The 23,546-nt window shown below is 35.9% G+C and overlaps 3 protein-coding genes across 7 annotated transcripts; 1 reads left to right on the top strand and 2 right to left on the bottom strand.

The window, feature by feature from the left end:
- The first annotated feature begins 7 nt into the window (after window positions 1-7).
- Window positions 8-9,439, top strand: LOC130982150 (tocopherol O-methyltransferase, chloroplastic-like). Its single transcript, XM_057906026.1, has 6 exons — window positions 8-581; window positions 668-837; window positions 7,640-7,744; window positions 8,048-8,251; window positions 8,336-8,438; window positions 8,999-9,439. The coding sequence occupies exons 1-6, from the start codon at window positions 209-211 to the stop codon at window positions 9,100-9,102; spliced, it is 1,059 nt and encodes a 352-aa protein (XP_057762009.1). The 5' UTR covers window positions 8-208; the 3' UTR covers window positions 9,103-9,439.
- A 182-nt stretch (window positions 9,440-9,621) lies between these two features.
- Window positions 9,622-15,431, bottom strand: LOC130983198 (uncharacterized). 5 transcript variants are annotated; one of them, XM_057907383.1, is made up of 8 exons: window positions 15,301-15,431; window positions 14,991-15,118; window positions 14,100-14,588; window positions 13,803-13,925; window positions 11,517-13,623; window positions 10,631-10,746; window positions 10,366-10,478; window positions 9,622-10,018 (listed from the first exon to the last, which is right to left on the bottom strand). In XM_057907383.1, exons 3-8 carry the CDS (start codon window positions 14,554-14,556, stop codon window positions 9,911-9,913), a joined length of 3,024 nt encoding a protein of 1,007 aa, XP_057763366.1. In that variant the 5' UTR covers window positions 14,557-14,588; window positions 14,991-15,118; window positions 15,301-15,431; the 3' UTR covers window positions 9,622-9,910. The 5 variants fall into 5 exon arrangements, with proteins under 5 accessions (XP_057763366.1, XP_057763367.1, XP_057763369.1 ...); XM_057907384.1 differs by having other exon boundaries at window positions 15,306-15,426; XM_057907386.1 differs by having other exon boundaries at window positions 9,623-10,018; window positions 14,100-14,456.
- Window positions 15,432-17,145: 1,714 nt separating this feature from the next.
- Window positions 17,146-20,815, bottom strand: LOC130982161 (uncharacterized). The gene is made up of 6 exons (XM_057906037.1): window positions 20,238-20,815; window positions 19,326-19,491; window positions 18,855-19,031; window positions 18,680-18,763; window positions 18,023-18,104; window positions 17,146-17,929 (listed from the first exon to the last, which is right to left on the bottom strand). Exons 1-6 carry the CDS (start codon window positions 20,627-20,629, stop codon window positions 17,493-17,495), a joined length of 1,338 nt encoding a protein of 445 aa, XP_057762020.1. The 5' UTR covers window positions 20,630-20,815; the 3' UTR covers window positions 17,146-17,492.
- Window positions 20,816-23,546: the final 2,731 nt, after the last annotated feature.

Here is a 23,546-nt window from a genome sequence, read left to right on the forward strand (position 1 = left end):
TCAATTCACTCAATTGTATGAAAAATATTTGTTGATAAATAATTATCAGTAGTTCCCTCTGCTCATAGACAACCATTGTATTGGACTAGAATCGTTATCGATTCGTCCAGATCTGTATGGAACAGAGTGGCCACTGTGATTGTCACTTGTCAGAGCCATAGAAAAGCAGGCGTAATAATAATATTTAATAATAAAAATTATAGGGGGTATGGCTTTATTGGCAACTGCTACAGTCGCCTTTAAAACTATTAATACTCAAATTCGCAATCGCAGTTTTCTACCGCTGCAAAGGCATCTCTCGCTCTCTTCCTCTCTTTCTTCTTTTTCGTTCTTCAGAACTGTTTCTGCCAGAGCAATGGAGTTGGAGCGGAAGAATTCAACAGTGATTGACGAGAATGGAGTTCTTAAGAAAGGTATTGCCGAATTCTACGACGAGTCCTCTGCTATTTGGGAGGATATTTGGGGAGACCACATGCATCATGGCTTTTACCCTCCCGATTCTACCGTCTCTCTCTCCGATCATCGTGCTGCTCAGATTCAAATGATTGAACAAGCTCTTCGATTTGCTTCTATTCCTCTAGGTCAATTCTCACTTCCTTTATTTGTTTATTAATTTAATTAATTAATTGAGTTTTGATTGATGTGCGTGTGTTGCCTTACATAGCAGAGGATGAGAGGAAATGGCCGAAGAAGATAGTGGATGTTGGATGCGGGATTGGGGGAAGTTCAAGGTATCTGACCCAAAAATTTGGAGCTACAGCCGTGGGTATTACTCTCAGTCCTGTTCAAGTTCAAAGGGCTAATGCTCTTGCTGCTGCTCAGGGTTTGGCCAACAAGGTTGATTAATCTATTATTACTATTTCAGTAAACATTCAATTAAATTTAGAGTTTGTTTGAAAAACATTTAATACGAAAAAAGAATCTGTTTTTCTTAAGATAAAAATTTGAGTTAATAGTTAAAATCGTCTTTGAAAGATACCTTAATCTCCATTTAGTCTCCAAAAGATAAACTTAATTAAATTAGTCTCCGAAAAATAATTACGTTAATGGAGTTTGTCCTTCCATCATCTCAGTTGATGACATGGCTAATGTTTAATACACTTTAAAACGACGTAGTTTTGTTCTTTTTGCCTCCAAAAGTTGAAACGACGCTGTTTGATGTCCAGGATGGGGTATTAAGCCCATTTCTCCCATCACCACCTATCATAACAGTCATCCTTCTGTTTCGTTCCAAAAATCTCTTTCTTTTTTTTTCTTTTTTGGCGTGAAATGCTTGTGTTTGAAGTAGTGCATTGCGATGGCGCTGCAAGATCTTGTGTGGTTCAAAATCCTTAATTTGGAGCTCTTCCGGCGACCCTTTTGCGAGATGGGTACGGGTCAGGTAACCGGAGGCGGTGGCGGTGGCGGTGGCGTATGTTCTAATAACGGTGGCAGCGGTGGTTACTGTGACATGAACTACTATAGCCGTATTTTCTCTTTGGGTTTCATTTTCTTCTTTGGGTGCTTTATTTTCTTCGGATCGATTGCGACTCTTTATGGGTGGCTCGCTTTCTCACCCGCTGTTCATGCTGGTCTTTCCACTGTAGGTTGTCAAGAGGACAAAGGGTTCTTGGTCAATTAAAATTTTATTTGTGGAATTTATTGTGAAATTTATTGTGATTTTTTTCACATGCAAACTTATGTTAGTTTCTAATTTGAAGTTGGTAGTTTTGCTTTTGTTCTGCTGTGATTTTTAGTTTCATTATTTTCATTAGAGAAATTAATTTGAATTTTGAATGGGGAGATTTGTTTTAGTGTGGATTATTTTTTGTTCCATGGAAGTAGAGGAATGATGATTTTGAGCACAACAAAAACAGAAAAAGGAGAAGGCGATTGGGTCAAGAAACCCAGCTCTAGGTTCAGCCTTCTTCCCCAATGCGTGAGTGAGAAAAGGAGAAGACGATTGAGAGAGCGATCGAGCAATGAGAATCATGTGCAGGGGTGGCCTCCACCAGCGACAACGGAGGTGACGAGACCACTGTGCAACGACAATGAGGCTTCACTGGAGGTGCGAGAAGAAGAACGAATGAGAACGCTTATTTTTGGGATGAAGAATGCAAAACGACACGGTTTACTATGCTGCGCTGTCGCTTCACGTTCCAAGTTAACGGCAGTATCAATAAATTAACGAACGTGATTAAAAAATTTATTTAGGTAAGAATTTGATTAATTTTATCTTTCAAAACTAAAATGGAGATCGAAGTATCTTCTGAAAATGATTTTGACTATTAATTCAATTTATTCTATTTGAAATTCAATTCTATAGTTTGAAATTATTTTAATATAATATAAAAAAAATTAATTCTTTAATTTAAAATGACTTTAATATATTCTGGAAGAGTGTTACGGGCCAATAGATTTTGTGAGTTGTAGCCATCAATTAACCATCAATAGTATTTTTAATGGTGTGAGATTTCATCTAATGGTGGAGAATTATTCATTTTCTTTTTGCTGGCTAAGTGCTGGCTAGATTTTGATAAAAGTTCTGGCCCCTAGATTTTCTCTTAATAGAATAGAATTAAAATTTTAGAAATGTTTGGTAATCAAAAGAAATTAACAAAAAATAGTCCAAAATTTGTATTATTTAATATTTATTAATTATTATAATAATTAATAAAATAAATTTTGACTATTTGTTTTATCTCCTTAGCATTACCATTAATTTGAAGGGTGTGAAAATTGATTTGAAAATCAAACTCCTCTTGATTTAATTTGTAAATGATCATATACATGATATACACCAGCCAATGCATTTTTCTCACGTGAATACTTTTTTCTTCAAATTTAAAGTGTATGTTTCTGCGTAAATCTCGAAAATCACCTGCTTTTTTTTTCAAAGATAATAGGTTATATTTCATTAATTATTAAAAAATGAAATACAAAGATGTCCAAAAGCAGGACATCATAATAAAAGGTGGGAATTTCCCAAAAACACTACACTGAAGGTATTTATCCAACGGTGCGTGGTCGAAAAACGAAGAAAAATATTAAAGAAGAAATAATGATAAATCAAATTGAATGCACCTAAGAGCTTGTCTCATGGAGATGACGACCTAAACTGGGAGTTCTTTGAATTTCACGGAGCAACTTGACAGAGCTTGCTAGAATGGCAGACGGCATAGAAGTAGAACCTTCAAAAATCAACTGGTTGCGAGCTTTCCAGCAGTTCCAGCAAATGATGGCAAGCAATTGAGGATTACGGTCAGCATTCTTCAACGGGTTAAGTATCTCTGTTGATGCAGTCCACCATGTCCAAAAATCATTAGAACTCTGAGGGGGGAAGACAAAGATAGTTCTGAGACCATACGTCTTTAATTCTAGAGCAATCGATCAAACAATGAGTGACTGTTTCCGTTGCTTCATGACAGCAAGGGCATATTGGTGATATAGATGGGATGCGGTGATGAATCTGAGCAAGCATCGGAAGTCGGCCATGGAGAGCTTTCCAGATAAATAGCTTAATTTTGTGAGGCAAGTTCAACTTCCATAGATCAATCCACGGCTTTTTCTGTTGCATATAATTAGGGCAAAGCTCCAGAGGCGGATGGTAAAATAAATAGCAAATTCTGTAACCTGAAGCTGTATCATATTGCTTGGATTTGTTCAAATCCCATTGCAATTTGTCCCTACTCTGCTGAATTTTAACTGACAAAATCCTGTTTGCAATGTCTTGGAGAAATAGTTCTTGAATGAGATTCTGATTCCAATTTCTATCTTCAGTAATTAGATTTTTAACTCTTAGAAACAACTCAGAAATAGCCTGTCTATTTGGCATGTCAGAAATCATTAAAGGATACGGAGGAGGCAGCCAAGGATCCTCAAAGGTTCGGATATCCTCACCAGTACCCACAGTCCAATTAAGACCTTTTTCAACAATCTTTCGGCCTTCCAGTATGCTCCTCCATCCCCAAGAAGGTAAGACTCCAATTTCTGCCGTTATAGCATTACCATTGTTAAAGTATTTACCTCTTAAGATTTTGGATAATAAGGAAGTAGGCTGTGTTACAAGTCGCCAAAACTGTTTGCCTAAAAGCGCCAGATTTTGGATTCTGAGATCTTTAAATCCAAGGCCTCCTTCTTTTCGTGGGCGAGTCATAGTGTCCCAGCTAATCCAAGCCATCCTCCTTTCAGAACCTTTTTGTCCCCACCAGAACTGAGAAAATAGAGAGTGAATTTTCGAAATTAAACCATCAGGAAACTTGAAGCAAGACAATGTATAAATAGGAATAGCTTCTCCCACTGCCTTAAGCAATATGTGTCTACCACCTGACGAAAGAAGATTGCGCTTCCACCCTTGGATTCTTTTCCGAACCTTTTCTTTGATCATACTAAAAGAAGCCTTTTTCGATTTAGAGACTGTAGAAGGCAAACCAAGGTATTTATCCTGAGCCCCAATATGATTAATATTCATAGAGTTATCCAGTAGTGTACGAGTAGTGGACGGAGTGTTGTGGCTAAAGAATACAGCAAATTTATTAAGATTTACCATCTGGCCACTGATGCTTTCATAAGAATTCAATAAATACAGGATATTTGAACATGCTTCAGGATTAGCCTTACAGAATAAAATGGAATCATCAGCAAACAGGAGGTGGTTGATCTTGGGACATCGCCTATGTATCTGAAGACCCTGAATTAGTCTGTTTTGTTCTGCCTTGTGTAGCAAGAAGGAGAGACCTTCTGCACAAAAAAGAAAAAGATAGGGGGATAGAGGATCTCCTTGTCGAATACTTCTATTTGGTTTGAAGAAACCATAAGGTTGTCCTTCCACAATAACAGAATAAGAAACAGTTGTCACTAATTCTCGAATCCACATGATCCATCGAGAGTCAAAACCAAACTTCTCCAATATAAACCAAAGAAAGTGCCATTCCACCCTATCATATGCCTTACTCATATCTAATTTTAGCGCCATTTCATTTTCGATACCCCTTTTTTTGTTCTTCAAGTAATGCATACACTCGTGAGCAATTAGGATATTATCAGAGATTAACTTGCCTTTAATAAAAGCACTCTGCGTAGGGCTAATTAGTCTATTCATCATACTCTGAAGCCTATGTACAAATACTTTGGAGATAATCTTGTAAAAGACTGAAGATAGGCTTATTGGTCTTACCTGAGTCATATCTTTAGCATCAGAAATCTTGGAAATAAGACAGATCTGAGTGTGATTAAAACCCTTCAAGATTCTGCCCCCAGAGAAGAAGCTCTTAACTGCTCGAAACACATCACCACTAAGTATGTTCCAGAAGCTTTGAAAAAATTTTGCTGTCATACCATCATCTCCTGGAGCACTTTGAGGATGAATGCTAAATGTTGCGCGTTTCACTTCCTCCATAGTCACTGGTCTTTGAAGCCTACGGTTCATGTGAGCTGTAACCTTAGGTTCAAAATTAGTAAACAGAGGTTCATGGTTCTCATGACAAGTGGAGGAAAAGATGTCCTTGAAATAAGATTCAGCCACAGAAGTAATACCAGCATTTGAAGTAGCCACTTCACCATCATTGCCAGTTAGTTGCCAAATTCTATTCCTTCGGGTTCGATTTCTAAATTTCTGATGGAAGAATGCTGTATTCTGATCACCAGATTTGAGCCATTTGACTCTAGACTTATCTTTCCAATAAGATTCCTCATTTTGCAATGCTTGTTCAAGTTTGTCCTCTATTTCTGAAATGATGTCGCCTCCATGCTAAACGAAGTTCCTCTAATTCCGACTGTAGTAAATCAATCTCCACCTTCGAATTAGATCTGTGATCTTGCTGCCATTTGACAATCTTATGCCGACAACGCTTTATTTTTTGAGCTAGGATATATATGGCTGAACCATCAATCCGTTCATTCCAAACCTCTCTAACAATCTGCCGTATTTCATCATTGGAACACCATCTTTCTTGGAATTTGAATCGGCGTTTAGATCTCTCAGTTCTCGGATTAGAATCTAGGAGAAGAGGGGCATGATCCGAGCCTGATTCTGACAGTCTAAGAACCGTTGCATTGGGATAGAGTTGCTGCCAATTAACTCCTACCAGGAATCGGTCCAGTCTTTCCTGTATCAACTCATCACCCATCCGTCTATTTGACCAAGTGAATGGTCTTCCGACCATACCAATATCAATCAGAAAATTATCATTAATAAAACTATTAAAGGTTTCAATAGAAGAAGGAGATTTAGCACCCCCACCTTCTTTCTCCAATTGATTAGAAATGGCATTAAAATCCCCCATTAACACAACCTTACCATCGAACTGTTGGGTGAATGAAGTTAATTCAGCAAATTGAGCCATTCTATGTTGATCATTTGAACTGAGATAAACACCTAGAACACCATAGGGATCATTAGAACCAGCTGTCAGAACTGATGCCGCAATGAAAAATCTACCATGCTGTAAAATCTGAACAGTGCAACCATCCTTCCATGTCATTGCCAAACCCCTGATAATCCATCCGGATCTACAATAAACCATTCCTTGAAACCACAAGATCTTAGTTTTCCTTCAACTTGTCGAGATTGATTTTTTGTTTCACAGATAAAACCAACCTCGGGGGAGTAGGATTTGTAAATCCCTTTAAGATTGTGGATTGTTAGGGGTCTCCCCAAACTCCGACAATTCCACGAGAGCAGTTTCATATTTCTTTGGGTGCCACTTGAAGGCTGGCACCCTCCACCGTCATAGCAATTATATGAGGGTTCTGAGTCTCTGATTTGTTGCTCATGGTGTAGAGAAAATCAGAATTGGTATTCAATGATTCCAAAGAGACATAAGATATATGGAATGAGTGAATTAGAAAATGGAATGAATTAAAAGAGCAATGAATTGGGAGAGAAAACGAAAATTAGGGAGTTAAGTGGAAAAGAAATTAAGAAAAAAAAATAGAAGAAGATGGAAAAGAGTTTGACGAAGAAAAGACAAAGAAAGGTGTAACCATGGAGGCGGCGCAATGAAACCCTAGTAAAGCGTTGGGCGCTAGATGAGGAGTAGTACTCCCACTGATAGTGAAAATCACCTGCTTTGATTCTACATATTGATTATTTTGAACTAATGAAAAGCTTTTTGATGGAATTCTAACATTACGTAGAATGTCATCACTTTTAATTTCTCATTATTTGTAACTGTGTTTTACTTGTGCGGTTTAAATATCTTTATTCCGTACCTATTCATTTCTAAGTCTTTTGAAATAACTAAAGCATACGAAATTTTTGGAACTATAATTGATATTTTATCACATTAGCTAAAATTTATTGAAAAAATAAAAAAAAAATTCTCAAAGGAATTCAAATAATTCATATTTTAGTTGTTTTAAGATAAAAAAAAAAATTCAACTCTCGAGTGAATTCTAATTCCTAACCTTCCAAACAAGCTCAAAATATTTCAAATCGAACACTAGTTTTAAACAAAGTTTTACTACTTTGAAAGTCATCAAATTGGTTGTTTCATTGTTATTTTGAAGAGGACAAGGAATTCATTGTTGTTTTATTAAGAGCAAAGAGAGGACCAATATGTGTGACGAGATTAATTCTGGAACTTGAGAACAATAAATTTGTTGGAGATCAAAATCTCAATCCAAGTTTTGATGTATATTAATGGAGTTACTTGTACAGGTTTCGTTTCAAGTGGCAGATGCTTTAGACCAACCATTTCCCGATGGGCAATTCGATCTTGTTTGGTCCATGGAAAGTGGAGAACACATGCCTGACAAAGCCAAGGTTGTACTTCATTTATTTATCTTCTCCTCTGAGGCAAGCTTAATTAAACATTAACTAAATATTTATTTCTATATTTGATTTAACTTTGGGAGTATTATATTAAGTTGAAACAAAATTGATGTTCAAAAGCAAAATTGAGACAATAAATTTTGTTTGAATAAGATAAAATAAAATCACCGAAATATACATACAAATTTTAGTTTGAAATGATATCCATCGAACCAAACATGGTTTTTGCATAGGAGAATAATGAACTTGAATGCTATTTCTCTTCCCTTTTGATTCTGATTTGCCCACTTGCAGTTTGTGAGTGAGTTGGCTAGGGTAGCTGCACCGGGTGCCACCATAATAATAGTAACATGGTGCCACAGAGATCTTGGCCCTGATGAAGAATCCTTAAAGCCATGGGAAGAAAAACACTTGAAGAAGATATGTGATGCATTCTATCTTCCAGCATGGTGCTCAACTGCTGATTACGTTAGATTGCTTGAGTCCCTATCATTACAGGTGAATTACTTAGCCAAGTCCAATTATTGAAGATGGACCCTTTGAGATCTTCAAATAACTTAACCTATCCCCATGCTTTGGCAGGACATCAAGTCAGAAGATTGGTCTCCCTATGTTGCTCCATTCTGGCCCGCTGTCATACGGTCAGCATTATCATGGAAGGGTCTTACTTCACTCTTGCGCAGTGGTAAGTGCTATTAGTAATTGTTTACACCTAGATCTTTGAAAATTATATACTATTTCTTTAGTTAGCTAGCAACCTCTATATTATATTCTGTATATAAATATGTAGCTATTCAAATATTTTTCTGTATGCTCAATTAAATAATAAATATAACAATAGTTGCAAGTTGTCGTTATATGATAGGAATTGAATATCTGTTTTTCTAGGAGTTGGTTGGTCTACATGTTCTGTGAAGTGTGAACCATATTAAAAGTAGAAAAATGTTGCATCATCATAATAACTTTGTTAAATTATTTTATCGTTTAAAACTCAGTCTATGCTACATCCGGTCTCTTTCTCTATCAAATTTACATTTGACATTAATTTGTTGCACCTTCTCTCTAGTGATATTTTAGGGTCTTCCAAGTTCGGGGAAGTGAATAACGAGGTTGAATGAATAAAAATAGATGGATTCTGTGCCTCTGAAATTGCTATTGTTTTTCAAGAATGCTTTCGTTAAATCCATTGCCATTGAATAATATATACTGCTTCTAGGCTGAATTTCTTTGAATTATTTTGAGCAGGATTAAAAACCATAAAAGGAGCTTTGGCTATGCCATTGATGATAGAAGGATTCAAGAAGGATCTAATTAAGTTTGCGATCATTACATGCAGGAAGCCTGAATAAGAGGGGGCAGATCAGTTTATGATAGAATTAAACGGGTTTCTGAAAATCTCAATTTTTTGTTGTAGTTTAAATTAAGTAAGACATAGAAGCTGCCGTGCAACAGTGACACAAAATATTGTGAGAACAAAACTACGATATGGTTGTGAAGAATGAAGAAGTCTCACAACAATGTCTCACAGTTGCTGACAGCTGCTGATATGGCTTCTCTAAAGCAATTATTTGTTAGTTTCTTTAAGCACATGGACTACAAATTTGTACTATTACTACTTTCTGTTACCATCATTACTTCTAATAATTCTGCATGCTTGCTATATTTGTGATAAGATTCGCATAAAATAAAAATAAAAATAAATGTCTATTTTAGAATAAACATGTGAATTATTTTATTATAATCTCAATAATATATCTGTCATTATATTAAAAGTGGGATAGAATGAAAGATAAGATGAGATGGTGTAATACTTAAATAAAGGAATGTGTAAAACTGTGAACTATAAAATATACTGAAATAAACGTGCGCCATCCTTTCACTAAGTACATTCAGTGGTGCCACATGCCTGTGTTCAACAAAAGGCACATGATCACATACATGCAAGGAACAACTAACAGATGCACTTTCCGGCTATACAGAAATTATATATTTGTATTAATTTCATTTCTTGAGATATACTTTGTATAAGATGAAGAATGATAGTTTAGCAACATTTCAACACTTAAACTTCCTTTTGATATACAGTTAATTGAATAAGAAAATGAAGAAAAGAGAAGCTTAATAATACTCAGCGTGGTTCTAATAACTATATCATGCCTAGAGGCCTAACAGTTTCTTTCTTTCAATCTTTTGTATAAGATCTTCTTTAGATGGAACCCCAGTATCAGCTTCTGATTTGGTGGACCACCACTCCATGATTTCTTCCTACAATGAAGAAGAGCACCAGGATCACGTGAATTTCAAGCAGATGAAAACATTACTAGCTCATGATATTAAGAGTTGCCATCGCAATCACATGCAAAATTAATGAAATGAAAAGAGTAGGACATAGGTCTTCATCCATATTAATACCAGAAAGCAAACTTTGTTTAATACTCAGTAAGATATAAACAAGCATGAGACCCTCTGACTGAACTAGATGCAATGTGGACTAGTTATCATCTTAGAGAGATAGAGATCTGAGATACTATGTATTTTACAGTTGCATCAATCACTGATTTATGGTCATTGTTCAGTGGAAATAAATTGTACAAGGATTGATTTGCTATTACCTCAAGAAAATCATGATTGGATATGAACTGACTTTCAACCATACACTTGATGCCTCCTACATTCACTGAGAGAGACTTTCTTGTATTCTGCTCAGAACTCTGATCATGGCCCTCTGTTGATACACCACAAGAAGAAAGAAGAGAAACCAAAAAACAAACGTAAAAACAGCAGCCATGATTTTTAAGCCAAAAAGAAGATAACCAAAGACTAGTAAGTAGTAATCATGACATAAAACATAAATCATGCAAAGAATTTTAGTTATACCGTTTATAGATGCCACGTGGTATCCAGTTCCTCCTAGCCCTTCTTCCCACTTCCCAAGCCGCAGCCGCAAGAAAAATCCATCAAGATTTGATATCGCCCGGTCACCGCTTATCCACCTGATGCAAAAGTGCACTCTGTTAATTGAAGTTGCAAAGATTCACTTGTCTTATAAGTAGCAACAGGATACTGTAATTGTGGAAACTTAACACAAACATGCATCTCTCTCTCTCCACTTGTCTTATAAGTAGCAACAGGATACTGTAATTGTGGAAACTTATCACAAACATGCATCTCTCTCTCTCTCTCTCTGCATATAATTTAGACAATCCTGTTATGTTCATTAATCCATTTATTGTCAGTGAATACTTTACTATAAGAAATACTACCAATATAGAGGCTACTAGAATATACTATAGGGAGATTTATAAGCATTCTAATTCATCTGTTGTTCCATCCTAAAGTATAATTTTGATATATAACAACATTTTTGTACCTGGTAATTCTGTTGCTGTTTTGTTGATAAGATGTATGTGTAATAATTCGATTGATCCGGTTATCAAATTTTGTTTTGAGTTAACAAACTTCCTGATTTAGTTAGCTTGCTTCATTTTCGCCGGTGTAAGATTAATTGCAAATATCCTTTAAGTGTTGGATTATAATTATTCTCAAATGAATATTTCCAAGCCATGGTTTTCAATTCCAGATCAAAATAGTTGTTCATGTTTGCAAAGATTTCCCCTGTCAATGAGAAAGCACCAATACTGGGGTTGAGAGTTGCTTGCATCCTTAACATTTTAGCATCATGCATGAACCATAAAACCATACAATGACTAGTATTAATACAGAAAATGACTTTAGCATAGGATAGTTGGCTTGCATTACTTACTTCAGGATGTCGGTGCGGGACAATCGAAGGCTTCTAACAGCCTCAGAGATTCCTTTTGGTATGTTTGAAATCTGCCTTTTTGACAATCTGGGTGGAGAGATGATAGGATTTTCTTTGAATTTGTTTTCCTCTGTACTTGAACTACAGTATTTCTCGAGTGAAGCACAGAATCCAATCATGGAGGGGACAATTTCATTCAATTTCAGCTTCAAATTGAAACTTCTTTCTCCTTGGTGAACAGTTTCAGCATCAATAGGACGGCTGGAAAAGATTTGGTCATCTCCACCAGGTCGGAGTCTGGCACTGCCCTCATTGCTGGAGCTAACATGCTTGCCAGTAGGAAAACTATCATTGACCAAGGCTTTAACTTCCGGTACATGTTTTCTTTTTGAAATTGAAGTGGGACATGAAATTGCCCAGTGATTGGACTGAAAACACTTAAAGCACAAACAAGGAGGTTCTTCCAATCCTCTATGTGAATATCCTCCATATGAAGTTACATTCTTCTGCAAATCTTCCACATCACTTTCAGCAATATCTGAGCAATCAGCAAGTTGGTGACCTCTTGTCCCACAAAACAGACAAAAGAAATGTACCTGTGTGGTACTATCTGTTCTTTTTGTGGGTATGATATGTTTGATGGCACCTAATCTCTTTGCAAACATTGAAGCCATTGGTTCTGAATTTCTGAATCCTGAAGAAGATGAAAAAGGGATGAACTGGTGCTTTGATTTATGATCACTATCTTCCTCAAAAGCAGTCCGAGCCTCTGCATTATCAGGAGAATGTTCTCTTGTCTCTTCAGTCTTGCAGTTGTTTAAATAAGAAATATGTTTGTCGGAATTGGGAAGCTTTGAGACATTAGTTGATGGGACTTGCGATCCACCTCTCTCAGAAGTAGTCAAGGGGGCTGGAAGTTTCGGAGAAAATCGAGTTATCCACAGACTTCGAAGAGCATCACTTCTATTGAAGATGTTATCTGTTCCCTTTCTCTCAGAGAGAGGATTAGAATACACATTATCAGTGTTATTGGTGTTGTGTCTTGTTGCAGATGTATCTGACACCATTTCTTCTTTGTCTTTGCTAAGGCCCAAGATGGAATAATTTTTGTTCTCCATTGTGTCATTTTTTATGCTTTCATGACCGTGAAAATAACTTAGAAGCTTAACTGTAGGCTGTGAGGATGGACCGGCATTATCTCTCCCACTGGATGCTTCAGACTTGTTGTTCTCTGCACAACAGGTTATTGGAGTAGCTTCTATTCCATGCATCATGTTGCCTGTTTCTAAATCTTCACAACCCTCACCCACTTGAGACATTCTTTTTCCTACCTCATTCTTCAAGGTTGGACAATATATGGCCTGAAAAATGGATTTGAATCCAGTATTTTTTGGCTTGGGATCTTGATTGGCATTGATTGCAATAAGACTCTCATCAGGTGCTACATTTTGATGATCTGGATTTGCCAGGGTGAGTGCCAAAATGTTTGATTCATTTTGAACTGATTGCGAAAATCCTTTCACCATGTTTGAAATCCAGTTCATGAATGAGCTATCCTGTTTAGCGTAGGACTTAGAACCAGAAGTTTCTTGGATTTGCTTTTTGACTCTCTTACTCCCAATCATTAACTGTTGTTGAAAGTGACATCTCTTCTTACAACTGGTGAAAAAACCACCGCTGTTGCAGCTTTCAACGCTTGAATGACTGTCCTCATCCTCCATTGATAATCTTACATTTTCTCCCCCATCTGATAAGGACTTATCTTTTCCCTTGTTTATTGTCATATGAATTTTGCTATTACATGGAGACTGCAAAACTGCAAGAGTCTTATCATGTAGCCGCATCAGTTCGGCATCTGGAGATTTCCTTTTAATCCCCTTACAAGCAGCAGCACCACTGAGAGTTCTTAAATCATTCTCCGCAGTTGATTCCAGTTTTTCTAGAGGGCCTCTGCTGGAAGATGCTATATTAGTCCCTGGAACACCAGAGCCTTTAGCTGTGTCTCCATGGGAACACCTGCTTGGCGAAGGATTTCGCTCCATGCTTGGTTTTGCCGCATCTGATTGAGGTAATGAACCATCCAATGGCCTTTGGTCAACCTGACCTGCTAGGAAAATAGGAACCAGAATACGCTTAAGACCGATGAACTCACATTTTTCTTTAACAAAAAAGTTTCAATGATGTTTCTTCCTTTAACATGTGAGTTTAGAAAAAGCAAAGGCAAAACCATGAGATGCCTAGATTCTTTTCACCACAGAACTAGAGAAGTGGTGATGACAGCAATACCTGAAATAGCAGAAAATTTGTTTCCCTCTATCCCAGATAATTTATCAGCTCCAATGTTGGCTTCATCACAAGCATTGTTCTCATTATGATTCACTATATTCTTGTTTTTATCATTCGGCAAGCCTGGTATAGGACACTAAGCAAATTAGAAATCACCAATTAAACTATGCAACTAACTAGGATAACTGATGTATTATTGTTTCCTTCAGAATGGCCTATTTGAATCCAAATATTACAATAAAACAAATTTCCTGTCTATATGAAACAACAGGATGCATTAGAAGATGTTAATTTCACCTGTATCACTTTCTTCATAGGCTTTACACTTTGGCATGACACCTGAATCACTTGTTGGATGCATAGTGGGAGTATGAGTATCTGTTCCAGCAATATCACCTTTGGCAGTACATATGATAGCTATAGGTTTTACAGAAATATCTTCAACCGGCTTATCAGTGTTTACAATTTGTGGTGGAGTGATAACCATACTGCTCGGTCCAACATCCTGAAAAAGAGAACTATTTTTACCGGCAAAGCTTGAATCGGCACATTTAAGACATAAACCGTTTTCTGGAGACCAAACTATTTCAGATAGAGGGTCAGTGGCAGCATATGTCATGTCTACTCTTGAACCTGCTGCATTTGCACCTGCACCTGATTCATTTTTCAAATTTTTCCAAACGCACTGGTTAGCATAATTCAGAAAGAGTTCTAAATCAGTCTTTGGTTTTATATTCTCGTTTTCTTCATTCATCTCCAGAAGGATAAAATCTTCACAAAAAGGTCCTGAAATATTATTACAGTCAACATTAACCTTCTTGTTTAAAATAAAAATTCTGAGTGCAGGGTATATGTTACCATGTAAAAAACGTGGAGGCACAAATAGTTGCACCAAATCAATTGACCTGATCAATGGTTACTCATTTATCAAATTTTTGAGATGCATCATTTTGGAACCTTTGCCCTTTTCGTACGGAAATTTTTAAATTGGTTCAAAAGCCATTAACTGAAAATTTGAATTCTTTTTGGTTTTGATTTGATGGACAAGCATGGCTGGATTCTTTACATTTAGAAGTTTAATCCAATAAATTTTGTTAGAACTTAGCAGGTTAGGAGTCTAAACAAGTAGCATAGAGTGTAATGAAACATTCAAATCAAAATAAATTAAATGTCAAGGCTTGTGAATACCGAAAGGTGAACTTGTTAGGTGCAAGATTGTGAACGCCGTTCATCTCTAACATCCTTCTTCCTCATCACAAAGCTCCATTTGCGGACAACGAACTTGGTCACCATCGCCCAAGCCTTGTGCTGAAATCCTGAAACCGAAGTAAGTTGATTCAGTTAGAAGAATCAGAAATCCAATTCAATGAAAACACTTTTCCAGTATCCAAAGTTTCTCCATGAGAATAACTCGGCATCAAAACAGTGAGAAAACCAAGTATATATATGTTTATGCGTTTGAGTGAAAATTAGATAAAGTGGATCATGGAAAGAATACCTAACTGTATGGATGTACAAACTACAAAGTACGAAAGAAGCTAAGAAGGACCCATAGAGAGAGAGAGAGAGAGAGAGAGAGAGAGAGAGAGAGAGAGAGAATGAGGTTGTTGCAGTAGAAATGGAGTGGAAAGGTTCTTTCTCTAGCAGCCAGACGTCCAGGTATAATAAAACTGTTACATGAAGCTGTCTCTGCCTTTTCTGCAATTAAGAGGTTGAGGATCTGCCACGTGGCACACTCCATTCCACCGAGAACCAAATTTCTATTCTTTAAAGCATTATTAAAGTAGTTCTGAACGTTGGTTCTAATGATTAGTAAAACAAAATGTGAGTGAGTTGTTAATGAAATGGCGAAGTCAATTAGGACAGTTAGGTATTCTGTTTGAGCTTCAGTTTGATTCGAAGTCTCATTTGTTATTATGTTTTTAACTAATTTGAGGCTCTCTCAACTGTCAAGGATTAATACCTAATTATTTACCTTTTCTGGTTTAACTTTTTATTTCTTCCTTTTGTTTGCATGCATGTGCATACATTTTAAGAAGTTTAGGTATGCATTTCGGTTCCTAAAGATTACATCAGATTAATTCAATCCATAAAAATACTGTCAAATTCAATGGCTATTGCAAATTAATATACACGTCAAATAATTTCAAAAAAAAAGGTTAATATAATATCACGTTAGTTTTTCTCAGTTTTTTTTTTTTTATTGCTGTTTAACATTGAATGGGATCTAGAAAAGTTAGGACTTGATGTTACTTTAGCATTTTAAAAAACACATAAAATCAATCAAGTCTTAAAAGATTAAAATATAATCAAAAATTAATTTGAAGTGATGTTCTATATTGATAACTTAAGAAAAATATTTAATATCAGAAATATAATTATTTATATTATTTTTTCCTATCAATTTAAGTTATTGACATTAGTAGTTTCATGATATCTAATGTCTTGTATTAATTGCAAAGATCAAATTATATATTTACCCAAAAGATCAACCTCGAGTCTTTTTTTTCTTCTTTCTTTTTCCACATAAAACCACAAGACATAATAACCCAGACACCGACATTGTATTCTGCAGGGGTTTTGGCGCGTTAATTAAATCCTATTCAGAATTTCTTATTAGTAAATGTACTTGGAGAAACGGCTAAAAAATTTAGATATGCCATGCGTGTGTGTGTGTTATGCATTGCTATGGAGGATGGGGGTGCTATACATGGATGTGGGATAGAAGAAATCGGACCATCCGAATTCTGTTTAAAAAAAATTGAATTACCAAATTGGATGGTCCGAGTTGTGAGAGAGAAAAAATTTAAAATTTATCATTAACAAATTGGACTGTCCGATTAGTATTTTTTGTTTTTCAACACAAAGAAAACGGACCCTCCGAATTAGTATACAAAATATATTTTTCGAACACGTGAGTTGGTATAAAAGAAAACGGACCCTCCGTGTTCCTGTACTCAACTCCCTCGGTCCGAGTTGTACGTACTCCCCTAATACCACATGCAGGTAAAGCTCCTGTACTCTCCATAAGACTGCAACACACCAACCTCTCCTCCATATTAAAAATAAAAAGTGTGGAGAAACAGCTCAACCGTTTGATCAAAAGAGAAATATTAGGTAATCTGTAATTAAGTTCAATTAAATATTTCATCTTCTTTTTATGCATTTTTTCTTTTCTTTTTTTTTTAACTAGAATTTTGTTATCATTTTAAACTATAAAATTAATTTAATGATCAAAATGACTTAATCAAATAATATCAGCTATTAATTGACCAAAATAGAATATCTGTTTGTCTTTTTGTCATAACTTCGAAATCCTTCTCTCGGGAGTAATCTCGAAAACGTCATTTGTTCGAGAGCACTTCGATTATTTGATAAACCATACAAACAATCACGGCAGCACATAAAGGTCGGGTCAACTATTTTGATAGTTTGATAATAACGCTCTCAAGTGGATTATCTTCTTTTTTTTTTTCCAATTATAATAATTAATAATAAAACCAAGACATACTATCGCAGCTTTGCATTCTCAGGCTCTAGAGCCACATGAACCTAACAAGGTTGAAACTGGTACAAAAAATAACCACAAAACTAGCATTTAATATAATAGGATAAATATGCCAGTCTAAATATAATGTGATTAATCTTCAGAAGGAAGATAAATAGAAGCTCCACCAGAATCTGGATTATTCATCTCCGTGCAAATCTGTGCCCTGCACCCAACAACAAAGCTCTGCCAACTGGACCATTGTGAACACCCAAAACCAGAGCAACAGTCCCACCTATAGCCAGCCACTTCCAGTCGATACCATGACCCTTTTGTCTACCATTATTAATTATACCCTTCACTTCCTCTTCTCTGCATGACGCAGGCACGGAGCAATGCATGTTTGTTTCTGAAGATATATTGGTTGTTTTACTTGCCATCAGCGCACATCTTGACAGAGAAGTGTCTGTTTTCCTAGTATTCTGGTATGCTCTCATTCCAGAGTGCAATTTCTTGACGGCTCCCCACATCCCATGACGGACTCCCAACTTTGCAACATCTTTAGGGATTCCCATGTCTTCATAATGTAAGAGGGTAACCTCGCATGCAGTCAGCTGACCATCTCCTTTGCGAGACTCCACTGTGTCAAACGTCCGATATCAGCAGTTGAAACCATCACCTCTCAATAATTACAAGTAACCATCAAAAAATGATTGTTCTTTACAATTCTTACCTGATTTGATTGCCCAACTAGAAAAATAAAGGTCTACGCGTCTGGGCTTGTCACGTTTTGGCAAACTTGCATAGGGCACTCCCTAAAACATTGAAGATTAAAGAGTAACAAACCTTGTGCTAACACAGAATAATCAGCACAAATATAAATTTAGGTAAGTCGTGAGATGAAATTAGCATATGCACTGTGCAGAAAGCAGGGGAAAAAATTAATCAGTCTTTGCATTTGATGGAAGAAACTGTTATGAAAACTGCAAAGGCAATGAAAGACCAGACAAATTTCTTTTGATAAACTGAAGTCCCAAGCCACTCTCTTGCACCTTATAATGTTGCAACTTTATTGAATTCTTAATTCGTGAAAACTTCTGGCATTAAATACCAAAAACACACAGAAATGTCATGAGATATCAAAATGATAAGTCTCATGAACAATTGCACGTAGACATGAATACTTTCAAGTTTCAACTATCCCAAAATAGTATCTCAAACCATATCAACAACCCAAACTTTGAAACTTGATTAGAAATAGCAGACAATAATATCTTGCAAGCATTTGTAATATACTAAAATGTAGGGTGGAGACTAGCTATGGTAAAAGAAACAGAAATAAACTGCCAAAAGATTCCAGAAATTGTGGTGAACAGTGTCACAACCATACCTTTGTCACACAATAGTATGTATTTCCAGCCTGCCATATTCTTCGAGCAATAACGTATTCTCGATCGCTGCAGAAAAATGGGAACTAGGCCCAGAAAGGGGTAAAAAAAGGTATCAGTAAAGCAAATACCATCATTTGCTTGACATAAACAGTCTAAGATCTTTAGTCCAAATACCTTTTTAATCCAGTGAGTAACCATTGTTCCATTATGAGGGCATTCCTCCAATACTTTGCAGTATGCAAGCATAGTATCCCATTTACGACGAAAGTCATCATCCCAGAAGAAATCCCTCACCAGCTCTGGGGTTGCATCTTCAAAGACAGTTCTGCTCCGGTAAATTGTAGGACCGTTCTGTTAGCATATCCAATATCAGATGCTGATTTATTTTTGCTGTGGAATTAGAGAATCAGAAAGAAATACGTAATGGAAAATGGAACAGAATTATGTATTGATCATCATTATTATCATCCACACAACAGATGATGGTACGGTTATGGTGTTTGTTTTAAAACAAGGAACAGAAATTAACGAGATAAATCCTCTTTCAACTAGCAGGCAACAGAGGCACCGATAGAAATGAAATCTAAATTCACCAATAATATAGGCCGAATATCCATGAGACGGAAAAGTGAACCTAGATTCTACCTCAGGATCATGACGCCAAGCTTGGTATTGCATGGTTGGTGTTGTCTTTTCCATAAAACTTTGCCAGTCCATCTCTCCATCATTCCCTTCTAGAAGATGAAGAAAATGTTCCAAATCAGCTTGTGTAACAAGATCCTGCCCTTTATCATCAGCCTTATCACTGGACCTAATTCATGTGCATTAACCAAGTTGTAAAGTGAATTAAATGTTTCATGATGCCTGTATGAATAAAATTAAAATATGTAGAACAGCCATTCAATAACTAAAACCAAGAAAGTATTAAGGTCATTATTACAGGGCATTTGTGAAATTCCTGACGCCATAAATAAAGAAGACGATAGTCACATTGATGGAGATACGACACAAAGACAATCCCCCAATTTAACGGACAGAGCGATGGGGGAAATAAAATGCCAGACACAAGCACTGCAAACTTCGATGTTCAGTGTAGCAACCAATCAATTTCTTAACAGTTAACACTATTCCCTAGAAATGCAGAAAATCTAAATGTAAAAAACAAAAAACAGTAATAAGCAGTAAACTAATCAATGGATAATCCATGAAAACAGTAATAATATACCCCCTAGAACAATTGGCTTATCCTAATGCGTAAATACCCGTTCCAGTTTGTTAGTAGAGGATCTCTTGCCCTAACCTACCTTGCTCCCTTGCTAAATGGATATAACCAGAGAGCTTCGATACACCTTCCTTGTAATACAATTTTTCACGAAAGCATTCCTAATTTAATACTCACCATCATCAAAACCAGATAAATCAAAGCTCGAGCTAGCTCTTGAATTTCGAATTTGCAGTAGTTATCAAAATAAGCAGCATTGACATAAAATAATTAAATTAAAAAACAATGTAGAAAATAGACAAACAAGTAAAAGAGGTGGAGAATTGAGGAGGCACCTCGAAGTATCTCTGGCAGCGTTGGGGGAATTGGATTCAGCAATGTCGTCGGATTTGGAAGGATGCTGCTCCTGCTGTTGCTCTTTGGCTTTGGCTTTGCCTTTGAGATTGAACCAATAGGTACGGCAGATGGAGAAGGCGGAAAGTGCGGTGAAGGCGAACCAGAGTCGGCGGGCACCGAATCCCGGCGGAGCCGTCCAGAGGAAACGGAACTTGCTGCGGAGGCCGAGGAAGACGAGGCCAGTCCATCGCGGGCGCCAGGACCACCCGATGACAAGGCCAATCATGACGGCGAGCCAAATCGGCACCGCGCATAGCAGTATGTCGACGAATGTCTCCGTTATGGAGGGATTCTTCATGAACTCAACCAGATCGAAGAAAGGTTCATCCATTTTCAAAGAATCTGTCTCTCTCTCTTTCTCTCTTTCTCTCTCTTATCGAAATCGTAACGGAATTTCAGAAGATGGAAACCCTGTCGTTGCAGCTCAAGAGGACACACCCAACCAGCTCCTTCCGTTCCATTCCCTTCAACAAACGCAACGCAACGCTTTGCTTCACGACGCGCTATACAAATAAGACTTCGAATAACCTCTTTCCCTTTTTTTATTTTTAGGATTAGGAGAGAGAAAGTACTACAGCGGTTTACACAGTAAGAAAGTTGTGCCACGTGGCAGAGTCGTTGCCGTCGATGCGGTCGCATTTAATTTGTTTTAAGATTAGTTAGGTTGGTGACAATTCAAGCCCGCTAACCTTATCTCAATGATTAACCCCAAAGTCAAGTACATGTGAAGCAGTGAGGGATTTTTCTACAATCTGTTGGTGTTTAGCTTAGCTGTAATTTACTTTTTCTAAAGAAAATTTTGATTATGTATGCCTATTAACTAGCTTTAATAGGTCTATATCTAATTATCTATGCATTAGTTTAGTTTTTATCGAGCGGAGAAAGACTTCCATGCACTAGTTTAGTTTTTATCGTGTGGAGAAAGACTTCTTTAACCGTATCTCTGTGTATTTTTTATGTAACGTGTGCAACCTTTTTTTTTGTCTTTTGGATTTCGTTGGGTTTCGATTTTGGAAGGTGTTGGATTGTTTTATGTAGAAGTTAAAAAAGGCTTGCTACCCATAGTAAAGGCCAAGACCCAACTTGAGCCTAACCACATCCTCAGACCATCCCAAAAAAAAAAAATTCAAACCTCATCTCTGAAAATAATTAATGGTCTGTTACAAAAAAAACAAAATGTTGTGATTAGAATGGGGATGTAGATGTTTATTTATTATAGGCAGCTTATGTTCTCAAAAGATGAAATGCATTAAAGAAATTTGAAAACATAACGTATATAAATAGGAGGTTAAACTTCAACCAATACCTCAAGCAATACACACAACAATAACAAAGCATTTTTCTCTTTCTTTACATGCTTCAATATATATATATATAAATTATTTCTATTATATTGAGATATTAATTGTGGTGAATATTAATACTAGAGTTATCTATTTACACTTCTTTATTTTATACTTATTTTTTCTTTTTTATTTATTTATTTTACAGCATATTATCAGTATAAGACTCGTATAAGACTCTGATCAAATTTTAGAAAGACTCAGGTAATAAATTTTCATTATGTCAAAGCTCTCTCATTTTGAATTTAATGCTCTTGATATATCTGAAAATAACTACTTATCATGGATACTAGATGGCGAAATCCATCTTGATTCAATAGATCTATGAGATACCATTAACGCTGAAAATAATACATTCCAGAAGGATAAAACTAAAGCCATAATCTTCCTTCGTCGTCATCTTTACAAAGGATTGAAAAATGAATATCTCACACTAAAAGATGATGCAGATCTATGGAAAAACCTTGAAAAAAGGTATAATTATCAAAAGACAGTGATACTTTCTCAAACTCGATATGAGTAGACGCACTTACATCTACATGATTTTAAATCCATAAATGAATACAATTCAGCAATGTTTCGAATTACCTCATGAATGAAATTATGTGGGAAAAAGATAACTGATAATGACATGTTAGAGAAAACTTTCTCGACCTTCCATGCCTCAAATGTGCTCCTGCAGCAGCAGTATCGAGAAAAAAATTAAAAAATATTCTGAGCTAATTTCTTGCCTTTTGTTGTTGAGTATAACAATGAATTGCTTTTAAAAAATCATGAAGCGTGCCCAACTGGCACTGCCCCAATTCCTGAAGCAAATGGGGCAAATCATAACCCCAGAAGAGGTAAATGGCAAGGTTTTGATAATAAGAAAAATTATGTTCACAAGAAAGGATCTCACCAAAAGTGAGATAATGGACAAAATAAATCAACAGAGGATAAATATTTCCATTGTGGTGGAAAGGGCCATTGGTCGCGTACCTGTCATACCCCAAAGCACCTAGTTGATCTTTGTCAAGCATCATTGAAAAAGGACGACAAAGAAAATGAGACGAATTTTGTTTCAAAGAATGTTGCTGAAAATTACACCACTTATCATGAAGTATTTGATTTCTTTGAGGATCCTGAAGGAAATATTGGTTATTTGATCAATGATGAAAAAGTTTGATATTTAGGTTCAGTACTTATGTAAATAAATAATGTAAAAAAATTTTAAGTCTTATTCTCAATGTATTTAAATTTCAAGTGTGATGTATATAAATAATATTTAATAAAATATATATCTTTATGAATTTCAAAATTACTAAATATGTCAAGTTCTAAAATAATAATAATAATAAAGTTTTTAGTATATGATACTATGTACAGTATTTCTTAGAAAAATAATTTTAATCAAGAAAATAATTTTCTTGTGCATATACTTTTACTCATTTTATTATTATTATTTGTCTTTAAAAAAATAACAAAGACATATAGTAAAGATGTTTGCCTCCGCGAATAGTGCAAGTTCGCATGCCATTCTCAAAAGTAACATATATTTTACATATCTTATACCAAAAGAAGAATATGTTAATACTATTATTGGCTCAGATAATGTGATAGAAGGCTCCAAAAGAGCTATAATTTTGTTTTCCAGATGAACAAAATTTATAATAAATAATGCACTATTGTCTATCAAGTCTCTAAGAAACTTGTTGAGTTTTAAAGATATTCGTCAGAACGGATATCATATTGAAACAATGAATGAGAAAAATCATGAATACTTATATATCACAACTCGTGATTCAAATAAAATGTTATATTAAAAAAGTTATCCTCACTTTCATCTGGGTTATATTATACTGAAATTAGTACAATCGAATCACATGCCATTGTGAACCAGAAGTTTACTAGCCCAAATGAATTCTT

This window comes from Arachis stenosperma, chromosome 5 (genome assembly GCF_014773155.1).
Source record: "Arachis stenosperma cultivar V10309 chromosome 5, arast.V10309.gnm1.PFL2, whole genome shotgun sequence".
In the NCBI taxonomy this organism is placed as follows: Eukaryota; Viridiplantae; Streptophyta; class Magnoliopsida; order Fabales; family Fabaceae; genus Arachis; species Arachis stenosperma.